We start from the raw sequence: 14,506 nt of genomic DNA on the forward strand, positions 1-14,506 counted from the left end.
AGCTAACGACTTCTTCCTTTGGGAGGTTAGCACTACCCAGAGCAAAAGGCAGGGAAGAGGGGGCTGGCGGAATCGTGAAGGACAGGCCCCACATAGAGGCAGCAGGTAGAAGGGGTCGGGGAGCAAACTGAAGAACCAAAGCACAGACCTGTCCAGAAGCAGGAGAGGAGGGAGGGAAAGCAAATTCTGCTTCTGGGAGAGGCCTCACACACACCCCCCACCCAGCCCTGGTAAGCCAAGGCTGAGCAGTAAACAGAGGAGCCATGGGGAGGAACAGCTCACTCGCTGCTTACTACCTTAGAGGAGCAAATGGCCTGGCCCAGTGGGCAGTTTCCATGGGGCCGCCCCGTCATCACCACTACTGAACCATACGAGCTACTGCTCTGAGCTCCCCGACAGAAGTGCCCACGGAATGGATGTCAGGGCAGAGAAAGAGACTTTCTGCTTTAATAAAAGCAAAGGCAGAAATCCAAGAGAAGCAACCACAGATCGATGGGACAAAGGCATTCTTAAAAGCCACAACAGAGCCGGGGATTTAGCTCAGTGTTTCCGGACCCTGCCTCACAAGCGTAAGGTCCCGAGTTCAATCCCTGGTACCAAAAAAAAAAAAAAAAAAAAGTCACAATAAGTAAAAATGAACAAAAATAAAAGGGAAAAAGCAAACCAAAAAATTGACACGAAATATTTAATGGACAAAGTTAATGCCTTGCCATATAAAGTGTTCTTAAAGAAAATTTAAAAACACCTCCACTAATATTTAATAGAAAAATGGGCAAAGGACATGAAATACAAATTCACAAAAGAAACAGAAAAGGCAAAATACCATAATGAATTCATCCAGAATATTTCATAATAAAATAATACTGTTTTAAAAAGGCAAATTATGAACTAGCTTGTATCTCATCTTTCCATTCTGGTTTTAGAAAACACAAACATGTCTATAATGCATATCTACATTTGCAAACACCAGGCAGTGGGCTGGGGAAGCAGGATGGTGTAGCAGTGACTGCCTCTAGTTGGACACTTACTTAATTCATATTTATTTAAATTTTAGTAGTACATGTTTGCAGTACATAATGATTATATTCACCATGGGGAGTTTGTACATGTTGCTTCTTAATTTATAGATTTTCTTCTCAGTAGTTGAATTTTTGGATGGATGATTTAATATTTTATAATTTTACCCAAAACAAAGAAAGAAAATGTTCACCTTCCTCTAGTGGGATGCCAACGGAAATGACAACCAAAGCACAACTGCTCAAGGCTGCAGGTATGGCTCAGCAGCAGAGCGTGTGCCTCGCATGCTCAAGGCTCTGGCTTCAATGCCCAGCAGCAAAACCAAAACAGACCCCACAGTGCGTACTTACCACTGAGTAAGGTTTTGTTAAGAGGAGCCTCGGTGTAGCTCAGTGGTACAGCACATGCTTAGTATTAACGACGTCCTGGGTTCAATTACTTACACACACACACACACACACACACACTTTTGCAAACAACTGATGTTGCTGAGAGGAGAATTAGGCCAGTGTCTTCGCAGAACATGCATGTGAACATAAATGGGTACCGATATTCGGCAAAACAATATGGCAGCATGCCTGAGGAGCCTTAAATATTCGCTATCCTTTCATCTCTTTCTTTTTTCCTTTAAGTTTTCCAGTACCAGAGATCGAACTCAGGACCTTGTGCTTGTGAGGCAGGCACGGCGCCATTGAGCTAAATCCCTGGCTCCTTTCATCTATTTCCTGACATCCACAAACAAGGAGATGTCAGGAATACAGGTAAGAGTTATGAGTGAAACTGTTCATCAAAAAGTTATAGAAGTAAAAAATTGGAAACAATTTTAATGTCCACTTTAGGAGAATGTTTGAATTATGGTACAGTTAAATGATGAAATGCTGTGTAACCACTAAAAATAAAGTTCTGTTTTTTCAACCACATAAGAAAATCAGAATTATAACATTATATGGATACACAGTGATAAGTTATTCTCTTAATTCTTAAGATAATAAATTTTTTTTAATTTTGCATAGAAAAGAAATAGAATACAGAAAATGTAAAAAGTGTTTTATTTTGGATTAATCTTTTTCCTCTTCTTTTTATCCTTCTAAAATAATCGTGAATTACTTTTCCAAGGGTAAAAAATCTGCTTGAAAGAAAATAAAAAGCCAGAGGTAGGGTTAAAACTCAATTTATGGCTTCCAAACCTGGGCTGCAGCCTTCCTTGCCAATAAATTTACAGGAATGTTCTCCGTGTACTATAGTCAGATTTACACAATTTTCTAGGCTTCAGTTAGAGGCCCTAAGAATGTGCAAGAAAAACAAACACTGAGCACTGCCCTGAGGAATGTGTTTATTGAGGATGGCTTTCTGCCAATGAACAATGAAATGGAAAGTCCATGCACGGAAACTTAAGAAACAGTTCTACAAAACACGGAGTCATAAAAGCAGCGAGGAAAGGACCAAGGACAGCCTCCACATGGGGCAGAAAAGCCACCATGCTTGACTTGGCTGGAGATGGCCTTGAGCCCCACGGCCCAGCCTAAGTCCCTCAGACCCCTTAGGCTGCGCCCTTCGCAACACCGCTTTAAAGATGTTCAAAGTGTGCTTGTCACGTAAACCAGTAGGGGCAAGTGTCGAATGGCAGGCTCAGGCAGCAGAGGGAGACCTCATCCGCCCACAGGGACCAAGTCCAAGAGCAGCCCGGCTCCGGGACAGATGTAAATGGCAAGGCCTGTTCCCTCAAGGAGCTAATGGCAAAGATGCCAGGGAAGGAGGGAACCAGTGTAGAGGGCTGCGTCTCGCCCGGGGCCTGGGGAGGACTGGGGCCGGGAGCAGAGCTGGGGCAGGGGAATGGCACCCAATACAGCAGGAGTACTGGCATCAGCCTGCTCTCAGGGCACCATCAGAGGGCCAGGTCCCTGGGGCCATTGCCTTCTTTTTCACTGCAGGGCAAAGGCAAATCTTCAAAGCTCACATCAAAAGCACGTGAGGCTAACTCCTACCTTCAAGGGCCAAAAGGGTGTAGCTCATTGACAGGGCACCACCACCCCCAAACACACACAACACACACCTAAAGAAACAACTTCCAACTTCCTTTATTCCCTCTTGTCTCTAATGTGCTTTTGTTTATAAGAGCGGGTCCCTGTACCTCTTTATCTCTGCACCCTCAACCCATCCACAGCTTGCACGCAGCCTGAGGTTCCAACTCAGCCTGCTGTCTTCGCACTGCTCCTGCCTCAGAGCCCAGGGGGGCCAGCTCCGCAAGCTCACCCGCATCCCAAGCTCCGGCGGCCTGACTTGTCCCTCACTGTCTACTCCGCCTCGCCTCCATGTCCAACCTCAGCATTTGTAGGGGTCACTGTCATAGCGGTCACCTTTTTGGTACTTAGTGACTTGTCAGTTCTTCATCAACACTGCCATTCTAAGGGCCTCTCAGGGTAATTGCTTATATCCTCAGCTCTAAATGATCCCCACTTTTCAACACTGCTTTGAAAGATATACAAATGTGTTTGTCACATAAATCAGAATTCCTCGTCTTCTACTTATCCAGGTTTTGAACCCTCACGTTATCTTTTGCAAGTGGCTACATAAAAACAGATGACACCTCTACTAAGAAGTCCTGATGGGTTTTCTCCTAAAATGCGTCTCTTCTGTCTTCCTTTTCTTTACCCCCTCTTCTGCCCAAATACAGGCCTTAATAACACTGTACTTCCTGGCAGAATAACAGCACCCTTGCCAGAGGAGAGCTGGCATTCACTGCTTCCCTCTCCATCCCGGCTCCAAATCACTCAAGGCTGATTTTCCAAAACTGTAGGGTTTTCCCTCACATTCATTAAAGGATGCCCTGAACAACTATACTGGTTCTATGTAAGAGGCAATCTGCCAGTCTTTGTGAAACTGAACCAAAAAATATATCATTAATGCCTTTCAGGAAGATCATGGCCTATACGTTGTTTACAACTGGATAACCGCCCTCCCTCTACCCCAATCCAGAAACCTTCAAAAGCCCTCAACTTGTAGCATGAATTTAGCAACAGGCTCAGTCCTCCAAATTGACTTCCATTTTGGAATAGGTACTTTAAAAAATTTTCATCTGAAATCCCATAGCAGGCCACCACGCTCCACTTCTCTGCACATACAACCTTCTTCCTGCTGCTTAAGCTCACCTAAGTCACCATTTCCATTTCCTACTGAGATGAGAAAATGAAGTCTGCATTTTTCATCAGCATGCAAGGGCCTTCACCACCTAGAAGCACTCGGAACCCTTCCTTCCCCTTCCGAGCAGTAGGCCGCTGTGGCTGCACAGTCTCTGCCTGTGGACCTGGCGTGTCCCTGCCACCTTCCTTGCTGTGCCTGCCTTTCTTTCTTCTTTTTTGGTACCGGGAACTCAGGACCTTGCACTTGCGAGGCAGGTGCGGCGCCTCTGAGCTAAATCCCTGGCCCCTGCTCTGTCTTTCTCTGTGCTCCTCACAGAGGTTTCCACCTTCTCCAGGGGCTTCCAGCGGCCACTGGGGCCTAGGATGACTTCCGAGTCTCTGAAATGACCTCTACTGCGTACTAATCTCGGTGCCTGATCACACTGAGATAAGCTTGTCTTCCTCACAACAGACTATAGTTTCCTACTCTGGAATGTCTGTGACATACTTATTTTGTGGTACTTCCATTTTATTTAAATGAAAAACTCGCGTTTATTATAAAGTATAAACAAAATAGAGGAATATAAAAAGGGGAAAAATAAATCATCAAAAATCTTCCCACTCAATTTTCAGCCCTTCTCATTTTTTTCATTTCTTCTAGCATATTTAGTTTCCATGAGCTCTTTTTTACTTTTTGAATTTTTTTAAATGTTATTTTATTGGTATATTTTAGGTATACAATCATTGGAAAAGAGGGGAAAGAAAGGTTGAAGGGAGGGTAGGGGAATGGGGCTAAAAAGAGGACTTAAGGTACACCCTGTACAGGCACAAATCCTCTATGACGAATGTGATCATTATGTATATCCAAAATGTACCAATAAACTTCATTTTAAAAAAGAAAAAAAAAATCTTCCCATTCAGAACTAACCAGGGTCATCCACTGATTATTTTGCAACCTTATTTCTGAGTTTTTCTCCATGAACCTACACAGATGCAAGAATGGAAGGTCAGGTCATGGGAATAATTTATAACACTGGGATCATTTATTATTTTTTAAATGAAAATTTAGGATGCAGTTTTACATGAATGAAATATAAGAAAAGAAAATAAGTTGAAGGAACTGCCCATTTTCAAAAAACTGTTTCTTCTACACATGATATATTGATTCCTTAAGGATTCTAAAGTTATAAAAAAGACTGAAAAATATTTAAAGTTATCACCCCTTTAAATTATAAATTTTAATTTGTATATTAGCTCTATCAAGTAGAATAAAATTAAAAACTTGTTTTTGCTTACCTCTCAACTGCACTTCCTATGTTTTACAAATATTACTATTTTTACTTTATTTTTGCAGTTTTTTCTTAGGTTATAGTTGCCAATTGTTTAGTCTTAGTTCTGTATATAAAATGGACAGAAACCTCACCAACAGACCTCTATCCCAGCTTCTTCAATCATGACTGTTTTTACTTCTACCTTGGTTGGGGGCTCAATTTCATTAACCTGATTTTTCAAGAAAGGCTCATGCGTTCATCTGTGTTTCGGTACATCTGCCTGCTGCCTCTGCACGTGAGTGCAAACTTGCTGGACACAACACTCTCCACATTTTCATTCTCTCAAAGACACTGCTCCACTGTGTTCTGACAGTGTATGTTCCTATGGAGATCTCTGAGGCAAGCTTAAATTGTGTTTCTTGATTTCCCTGCCTTTGCCCACCTCTGTGCTTCAAGTTCAATAAATTTAAGTAGGATGTACCTATGTTCTTTACAATGTATCAACTTCAGGACCTTGGCTTGCAAGGCACGCGGCAGAACCACTGCACTAAATCCCCGGCCCTCAGCTTCTCTTAAGATATACAAGGGGGCCCTTTCTATCTACAAACTGAGTTCTTCCCTCATTGCAGGACAGTTTTTTCTCTATTGTACGCTGTTATTTTTCTACTCTTTTAAAGAGAAGATGATGACAGACATGGGGACAAAGACAGACAAAAAGCAATTCAGCAGGAGTACACCTTAGAAAATGGACACTGGTAACAACTAGACAGAAGAGGTCATGGTCTGGTTCTTAGCTAGGGTGTAAAAGCTCTGGTTTTATTAAAACTTAGTGCTTAAAAGATAAGTAAAACTTTCTGAAAAACACATCAAACTTACTAATATGGATTTGAATGCATTTAAAAGTGAGAAATGGACTTATTACAGAGGAATTTGTATTCTGAGTCGTAAGCATAGGTTGTGTTCTTTTTAATACACAAGGAAAAAAAATACAGACCTCCACTGAAGGTATGTCCTGTTTCTCAGAACATATGTCTTCTTTAGATGATCTGTGAATCTTCTTTTCTGAAGAAGACTTTGTGTCAACCTTTTTCAAAGTTTCACAACTGTCTACTTCACTCTTGACAGGCACTTGCTGGTTATTTCCTTGAATAAATAAGAACAATTCAATTTCTAGCTGATTTTTTCCATTCATATTACCCATAATTAAACCTCTTTTGTATATCAAACAATCTCATTTGATTTAATGAGATTTAGGCTTAAGAATTGCTTTTGACATCTACAATGCTCCAGTATTTATTTTGTTCACAGGGAAAAACACACTTAAAATAAAAGTCCTATAATCTTTAAAAGAGATCAGGCAAAATGGTTGGGGCAAGGACACTAATATTCACTGTGATATCATTTTTCATGATAGCCCAAAGGTGAAAGCACCCCAAATGTCCAGGGATGGACAAATGGGATAAACAATGTAGCACACGCATACCGTGGAAAACCATTCAGACTGACTCATTCATAGGAATGTAAATATACTTAACCCCTCTGAATTGCATGTTCATGTTTCCTGATACATGCTACCACATGGATGAACCCTGAAGACATGCTAAGTGAAATAAACTAGAACAAAAGGACTAATGTTTTGTGATTCTACTTGTATGAGGGACCTAGTGCAGTCAACTTAATGAAACAGAAAGTAGAATAGGGGTTTCCAAGGGCTGGGGGAAGTGAGCGATGGGTTTGTATCAGCACAGTCACTGAGAAGATCAAAATGTTCTGAAAATGGACAGCAGTGACAGTTGTGCAACAGTGTGAATATACCTGATGCCACTGAATTTTACAATTAAAAACAACTAAAATGGTAAATTTTCTGCTTATATTTTATCAAAAAAAATTTTTTAAGTTAGTGCAAAAAGAGAGAAAGAAAAAGACTTCAGTTCTGGTCATGACTGCACCAGTAATTAGTTTTGATTAAAGAATTTCAGTTGCTTTATCTACAAGAGGAACAGGGTAGGACCTTCCCTGCCCACCCTACCTGACAGCTGCAGAATGACACCAGCACAGACACACAATGGAAAACGTAGCAAGCCCACCCGGGGAAGGCCCTTCCTCTACAGCAACTCTCCCCAGGCCAGGGCACAGAGGCTGCAGCCAGGGAGGAACAGTCTGAGTCAAGGCAGCAGGGAGCACTTCGGGAAGGAACCTTATCTGGAACATGGTTTTTTTCCATGGGGGGGGACCTGGAATCCAGGCCCCTGCCCAGGCTAGGCAAGCAACCCACAGCTCATCTACACCACCAGCCCAGTTTTTCCATGTTTTTCTTTTAAGCAGTTTCATAGTAAGCTTGCTAATTTACTATATAGGCAAACCAACTTTAAACCCACAATAACTGGCCTCAGTTTTCTCATTTAAAACAAAAGTATTTCAATACCATCTCTGTTTTTCTTTAACTGAGGATCCTTAATGGCACCATAGAAATCTGAGGCAGCGAGCACTGCAACTGCAGCAAATGCTTCTGGAAGTGAGCTTCAGCAGAGACAAGCAGAGGACCTGGGGAGGGGCAAGTCTCTCATCCAGCAGAAAGAAAGGAGCAGTTAACACCCTCTGATTCTGACACCACAGATGAAAAGCACTCCAAGCGAGATCCATAATTTTCCAAATAACACTTGCAAGCATATTTTTATCCCATTAACTCAAAGTAATATAAATATATGTCTATAAACACACTGGGCCAGCAGACGGCATGCACTTTTCCACATGTAGTTTTTTATGGTTTAAGTACAACCGCAACATATGAGGTCCTAAATTTCAGAAAATAAGGCTCAATCAAAATTAATCTAAGCTTATCGCCTCCAAATGTTGCAATGAGATGAATACAGAAAATGAACTTTGTGGCTCCATCATGGAATGTTTTCCTGCCTTTGGCTATGACAGGACAGACTCACAAAGGTAATGGCCCAAAGCATATCCAGAGGCACATCTGATCACAGTCAATAACTAGGAGCAACTCTAATGCCAGAGTTCCTAAAGAATCTGAACCAAAGGCAATCAAGAAATTCCTCAAGGAATTTCTGAATTCCTAGACAGTCAACCATATGCCCTGCAGGTGTAGATTTACCCTATTTAAATTAGTGGGGATAAGTCTTTTGGATTCCTTTTAACCTTTACATTTCTGAACTAAGAACCCAACCACAGCCCTGCAGAATCATTATTATTCCCCCTTTCACAAACTGCCAAAATTAAGTCATTCTTCCACTGAGAAACTTAATTTCTTCTATACAAACTGGCTGTAAAACATCCACAAGGGGGAATACGCAGCCCTATAAATAAGTAAAGGAAATAAGCATCCAAAGAAAGGGAGATGGGAGAAGCAATAGAAATAAGGCTGCTGTCATGCCCAGCAGCTATAGCGCACACTGTCTCCATGGCAACCATGTGGGCAGGAGCACAGGGCCAAGCATGGCCCAGGCGCCATCAAGCCTTGGCAGCAAAAGAACAGGAAACCTCAAAGAAGAGCAAACACAAGACACCAGCTGAGAAGTGACCTCACTTTATCCACCCCCAAATTCCTCAAGGCAATAACCCCGCCTCTTCCCTTTAAATTCTTTGTTCCCTGCCTGCTCCCGGCTGACTCCGCTTCAGGCTCAGCCGCACTGGGCGCCAGAGTGTTAAACAAGCTTTCTCACACAATACCTGCCCAGAACAGTCTCTCTTAAATACATCTGGTGCCGAAACCTGGGAAAGGGTGACCGACCCTCCCTGGAGGGCTTTCAAGCGCTATTCAGAGCCCTTTGTTTTAGGGAAGCTATCCTGTGACCCTGGATCCTCAGACCCCACCCTAGATAGTGGACCGTTCGGTGCGCCCCAGGGCCCAGCCATAGGCTCTGAGCACCAACTGTCCAGCCCATGCATCGGCCCAGGTTGCATCAGGATCCCAGGCCACACAGCACTGGTCCTGGGCACTCACAATTGGCACACCTGGCTTGGCCCCGAGCCTGCTCGGCGCCCTCACAGCCTGGCAACATGGTATAACAGGTGGTGACACCAGGGCACCTTGCACAGTGCTGCCACAGAGGCCAAGGTCCTGGCCAGCTAGCTTGCATGTTCACAGTGACCACAGCCCGCACCAGAAGGCTCCTGCAGCACCCACAGGCACAGCCTGCTGTCTGTGAGGAGTCCAGCCGGAGCAAGATGAACACAGGCCTGCACAGTGCATCGCCCCACCCCTCCCGCGGCTGCCTGTGGCTGTCTGGCTCTGTAAACACACTAGTCCACACCCAGCCTGAGCACCCAGGGCCACCTCTAAACTCAAGCCCAGGCCACGGGAACTGGCTGTCCAGGCTGCACCACTCACAGTCCCTGCTAGAGCTGCTTTTCCTCTTCCCCCCTTCCTAATATGGGGGCCCATCCCACAGGTGGCGCTGCCACCCCAGGCGCTCGACATGGGGGTCCTTCCTTGGGGGCCCAAACACTGGCCTCACACTCCCAACTCCTGCCTTGCAGAGCACCTGAGCGGCTGCGCGGGCCGGAGAACCCCACGTGTACCCTGGAAGCCCCGTGAGGGTTCCGTGACCAGAACCACACCCTCACAGGTCTCCACCACCCCACCTCACACCCGGTCCAGACCACAGTGTGGGCCCAATCTCCCACCAGGTCCTCGCCTCCAGACCCCAGCCCAGCCCTGCTCCGTGCTGCTCTCCTGTCCTCTTTCCCTCCCTCAGGGCTGCAAAGGACCATGATAGCCGAACAGAGCCTGCTCACCACCTCTCTGAGCCAGGCTCAGGGGAAACCAGGTGACTCAGACCCGCCCCCTGTGCCACTGCGACCTCCACCATGCTCATCCCACTGCACAGCCGCTAGGGTACCACACCCCCCCAGGACCCTTGCACAGCCCCAGTGGCCAGCATAACCCAAGACCACACACATCCCAGGATCTCAGTGCTGCCCTAGCAATCCCATGTGTCCCTGGACTCCAGCACAGCTCTAAAACCCCTGCATGTCCTGGGACTTCTGTGTGCTCTCAGAGCCCCAGTGCTTGGCCAACTGGGCTGTACATCCTGGAAAAGGACCCCTCTCCAGAGGGTCCCTCTCTTCCAACAGACAGAGTCCCACCCCAGAGAGTCCCCAGGTCCAACAGGGACATCCAGCCATGCCCCAGACACCTGACCGAGTCATATAGCCTCACCTAGACCGATTTAACTGTCATCCGTACTTCCCTCTCCCCCCAGATTAACTAGAGTGAATATATTTCCTGACCCAGTCCTACGGGGACGGATGCAGGCACCTTCAGCCCAACCTTCCAGAGGGCCCTAGGACTGATCCCTGGGAGGATTCAAACTAAAACTATCAAACAGGATCTCCAGACATTCAAAACAACTACAAAAACTGCAGACTGGCCCTCAAACTTCACAGCAGGCACCACTCAGCCTGGCCTTTAAGATTGTTAATAACAGATAAACGAGCTCAAAAGCAGCACATTTCTGAGCTGCAGATGCTGGATTCTGGTGTAAGAAGCCCCCCAAAGTCAACCACTAGGCTGACCACAAAGAGATCAAGGGTGCCCAACTTGAGGTGCCCCTCCAAAGCTTCGCTTCAAATGCTGCCAGAATAGTCATAGGGCTAGGGAATGCCCACAGCCCAGGATTCCCTCCGAGCTGCGTCCTTCTTGCAGGGGCCCCTCACTGGAAGTCTGATTGTCCAACACCAGCAGCCACCCTTGCCACTTCTGGACTACAATTTCAGAGATCTCCAAGCAGCTCCCTCTAGACTTTCTTGGCCTGGCCACCAAAGACTGATGCTGTCCAGAGGCCACAGAGGTCCCCAGACCATCTTGGATGCTGACCTCCAGGTAACTTAGGGTAGAGGAAGTCCATCCCTTTCTTAATACTGAGGCCACTCATTCCACCCTTCCTTCTTTTCAAGGACCAGTCTTTCGGGCCCCAACTACTGTTGTGGGCATTGATGGCAAAGTCTCCAGACCTTTTAAAATCCCCCCAATCTGGTATCAATTGGACCAACACCTTTTCCCACACTCCTTCTTAGTCGTACCCACCTGTTCCATTTCCCTTTTAGTGTGAGATCTCTTAACCAAGTTGTCAGCCACTCTGACCATCTCCAGAACACAACCAGTGCTTATAACTGCCCTGGTTTCCCCTTCCCTGCCTCCCTCCATGGCTCTCATCAGCTCCCCTTACTTTAACCCCAGAGTCGGGGATACCTCCTCCCCATCCCTGACTTCATCCCAATATCCACTTAATACACCTCTCAAACCAAACCACTCCTACCTTGCCCAATGACAGTATCCCAACTCTGATCTGGCTTTAAGGGGATGACAGTCTATTATTTCTCATTGCAACATGGTCCCTTAATCCCTATCTACTCCCCTTCAGATCCACACTTACAGACTGGCACAGGATCTCTGTGCTGTCAATCAGACTGTCCTCCCATTTACCCCGTGGCGTCAAACCCACCCATCACCGCATCTACCGCTCGTTACTTAGAACTAAGGTGCCTCTTTCACTACCCCCTGCACCCCTCCTCACAACCTCTCTCTTCCTCCACCTGGACAGACCCTGACATCCATCAGTCCTCACGGCTGACTGGGACCATCTTGTCGCAGGGGTTCCAAGACAGCCCCCACTACTCCAGCCAGGCCCTTGCCCATGATTTGTTCTCCCTTTACCATTCTTTTTCTCATCTCATGCAGTATATAGATGACTTCTACAGGCTGTCTCATCAAAACATCATATTACAACATCTAGATTCCAAGAGATAACCCATATCTCTCCCTTTAAGGCCCAAATCTCTTCCCTGCCCGTCACATAGCTGGGCATCATTCTCCACTGACATATCTGAGCCCCACCTGCAGACCATGTCTGCTTGATCTCCCAGGTCCCAACTCTCAAGGGTCAATATTTGGCCCTTTCCAACATGACCTCAGCCTATTCCTTTTCTGAATACCAACAATATCAAGGACTCTGTACCAAAGATAGATGGTTCCTAAGCCAAGAAAGGTTCCTTCTTCCTATTTCACAGGCCCACACCATTCTTTCCTCCTTACCTGACAATTCTCATGTAAGATACAGACCCTTAATCTGACTGCTTGAGCCTCTCACTTACTTTCCCTCCTAGAAGACCCTCCTCAAAACCATCACCACTCAATGCTCTGCCGTGAAACCACACCTCAGAGTTTTGAGACCCTCTCCTTTTCCTCCACATCAAGAGTGACATTTTTCTCCAACTCGGGGATGACAAATTAACTTCACCCACATACCACAAATACAAAAGCTAAGATATCTCCTGGTCTGGGTTGATACCTTCGGTGGATGGGTAGAGGCCTTTCCCATAGGCTCAGAAAAGGCCTTGGCTGTTGTCAGCTCCCACCTAGCTGATTTTATCCCCCAGTTTGGCCTTCCTGCTTCCATTCAATCAGACAATGGTCCAACTTTCATTAGTCAAATAAAACCTCCACAGCCCTTACTGGCCTCAATCATCCAAAAAAGTAGAGAGAGCCTAAGACCTGCTCAAGGCCCACCTCACTAAGCTCACACTCCAGCTGCATACAGACTGGATTTCCCTGCTCCGAGCCACCCCCTGAGAACCACAGGATATAGTCCATTTGAGCTTTTATATGGCCACACTTTTCTGCTTGGGCAAACATCAGCCTAGAGGCAAGTCCCATTGGAGACCATCTCCCAGGTCTGCAATAAGCCTGAAAAGAGATCTGACCCGCTCATCTTCTCTTGCCTCCTCCTAACACTCAGCCTTATGAAGACAGCCTACCCACAACAGCTCTCTCCCCCCAGTGGGTATATCACTCTGGGTAAAGCTGTGACTTGCTGATAACTCACCTGACTCCTTATAAAAATTGCAAGTAATCTTCCCCACTTCTCTCAGGCTGACCCTAATTCCAGAAGACATGTGAATGCCTTGCCCCTGCTTACCTGCCATTTCACCTGCTTCCTTTAGTCTGCTTTAATCTTACTTGATTTCACCCTCAGGCCCCCACCCTTGAGTTCTTCACTCAACCTCACCTCTATTAGGATCCCTCCTCCTCCTATCAACCCCTTGCCTGCTGAAACAGAGAGAGCCTCATTCTGCTTTCCATGCCATTTAAACCCAGCACTGGTCATGGAACAGCTCCTGGGAAGAACGGTCTCCTCTTGGTATCTGGACAACTGCAGAGAAGTCTGCCTTGGCCACTCATCCACACTCCATTACGGCCTAGAGTCCCAGCTGGAGACATCCACTGTCAACCTCACTGCCACACTTACTACCTCTCTCTACTTTCAATGGGAAATCTCCCTTCCTCTATTTCCCCCTTGGTCCCCCCAGCCTGCCTGTTACCATTAAACCCCCGATCCAACAATATAGGAACCTATTACCTCCCTCTCCCGAGATCCTTCTGACAACCTCAAACAATAGCTGACTCCATTCTTAACTTACTGAACCAGATAGACTCCCTGGCAGCAGTAACCCCTCAAAATCATAGGGGCTTAGACCCTTTCACAGCCAAAAAGGGGGCTCATGCATCTTACTAAGACAAAATGTTGCGTTTATACCAACCAGTCAGGCATAGTGCAAGACACATCAAAAAGGGTAACTAAAAAAGGCTTCAGAAATTAGACAATGCCTATCTCCATGGCAACTGTGAAGGCAGGAGTGCAGCACTGGGCATGGCCTGGGCATCATCAAACCTCGGCAAGAGAAGTACAGGAAACTTCAAAGAAGAACAAAGACAAGACACCTGCTGTCCAGAGAAGAGCGATCTCACGCTACCTGCCCCCCAAATTCCTTGAGGCCATAACCCCTCCCTTTCCCTTTAAACTCTTTGTTGTTGGCCTGCTCTAGGCTGACTCCCCTTCAGACTCACCCTGCTTGCTGGGTGCCTGAGCATTAAATAAACAAACCTTGTTGCTTATACAATGCCTGACCAGAATGGTCCCTCTTTAATACAGCTGCTATCTTGGATTGTGGAACCCTGAAACACCAGACAGAATGCAGACCATTCTCCTCAAAAAATATGCCATTACTTTCCTAGCATCCTAATTTGTAAGAATATGGATTTTAAGTTTTCTTTATCACCTAAAAGATTAAATGATCAAA

At 45.8% G+C, this 14,506-nt stretch overlaps 1 protein-coding gene and 1 long non-coding RNA gene across 9 annotated transcripts in view; one reads left to right on the forward strand and one right to left on the reverse strand.

Moving 5' to 3' along the window:
- Nucleotides 1-6,402, forward strand: part of LOC106008095 (uncharacterized) — a 34,902-nt gene extending 28,500 nt beyond the window's left edge. The window contains exon 5 of the long non-coding RNA XR_001182609.3: nucleotides 1,650-6,402. This is a non-coding gene — a long non-coding RNA (uncharacterized LOC106008095). The remainder of the gene's footprint in view (nucleotides 1-1,649) is intronic.
- Tmem131l (transmembrane 131 like) overlaps nucleotides 1-14,506 on the reverse strand; it is a 173,702-nt gene that overhangs the window by 41,315 nt on the left and 117,881 nt on the right. For all 8 annotated transcript variants that reach the window (XM_013067229.3, XM_013067228.3, XM_013067227.3 and 5 more), the window contains one exon: nucleotides 6,402-6,550. In XM_013067229.3, coding sequence (XP_012922683.2) covers nucleotides 6,402-6,550 — 149 coding nt within the window. The remainder of the gene's footprint in view (nucleotides 1-6,401; nucleotides 6,551-14,506) is intronic.

The sequence above is a fragment of the Heterocephalus glaber genome, unplaced genomic scaffold, assembly GCF_053883595.1.
Source record: "Heterocephalus glaber isolate CG9 unplaced genomic scaffold, H.glaber_assembly_v1.0 deba00000613, whole genome shotgun sequence".
Lineage (NCBI taxonomy): Eukaryota > Metazoa > Chordata > Mammalia > Rodentia > Bathyergidae > Heterocephalus > Heterocephalus glaber.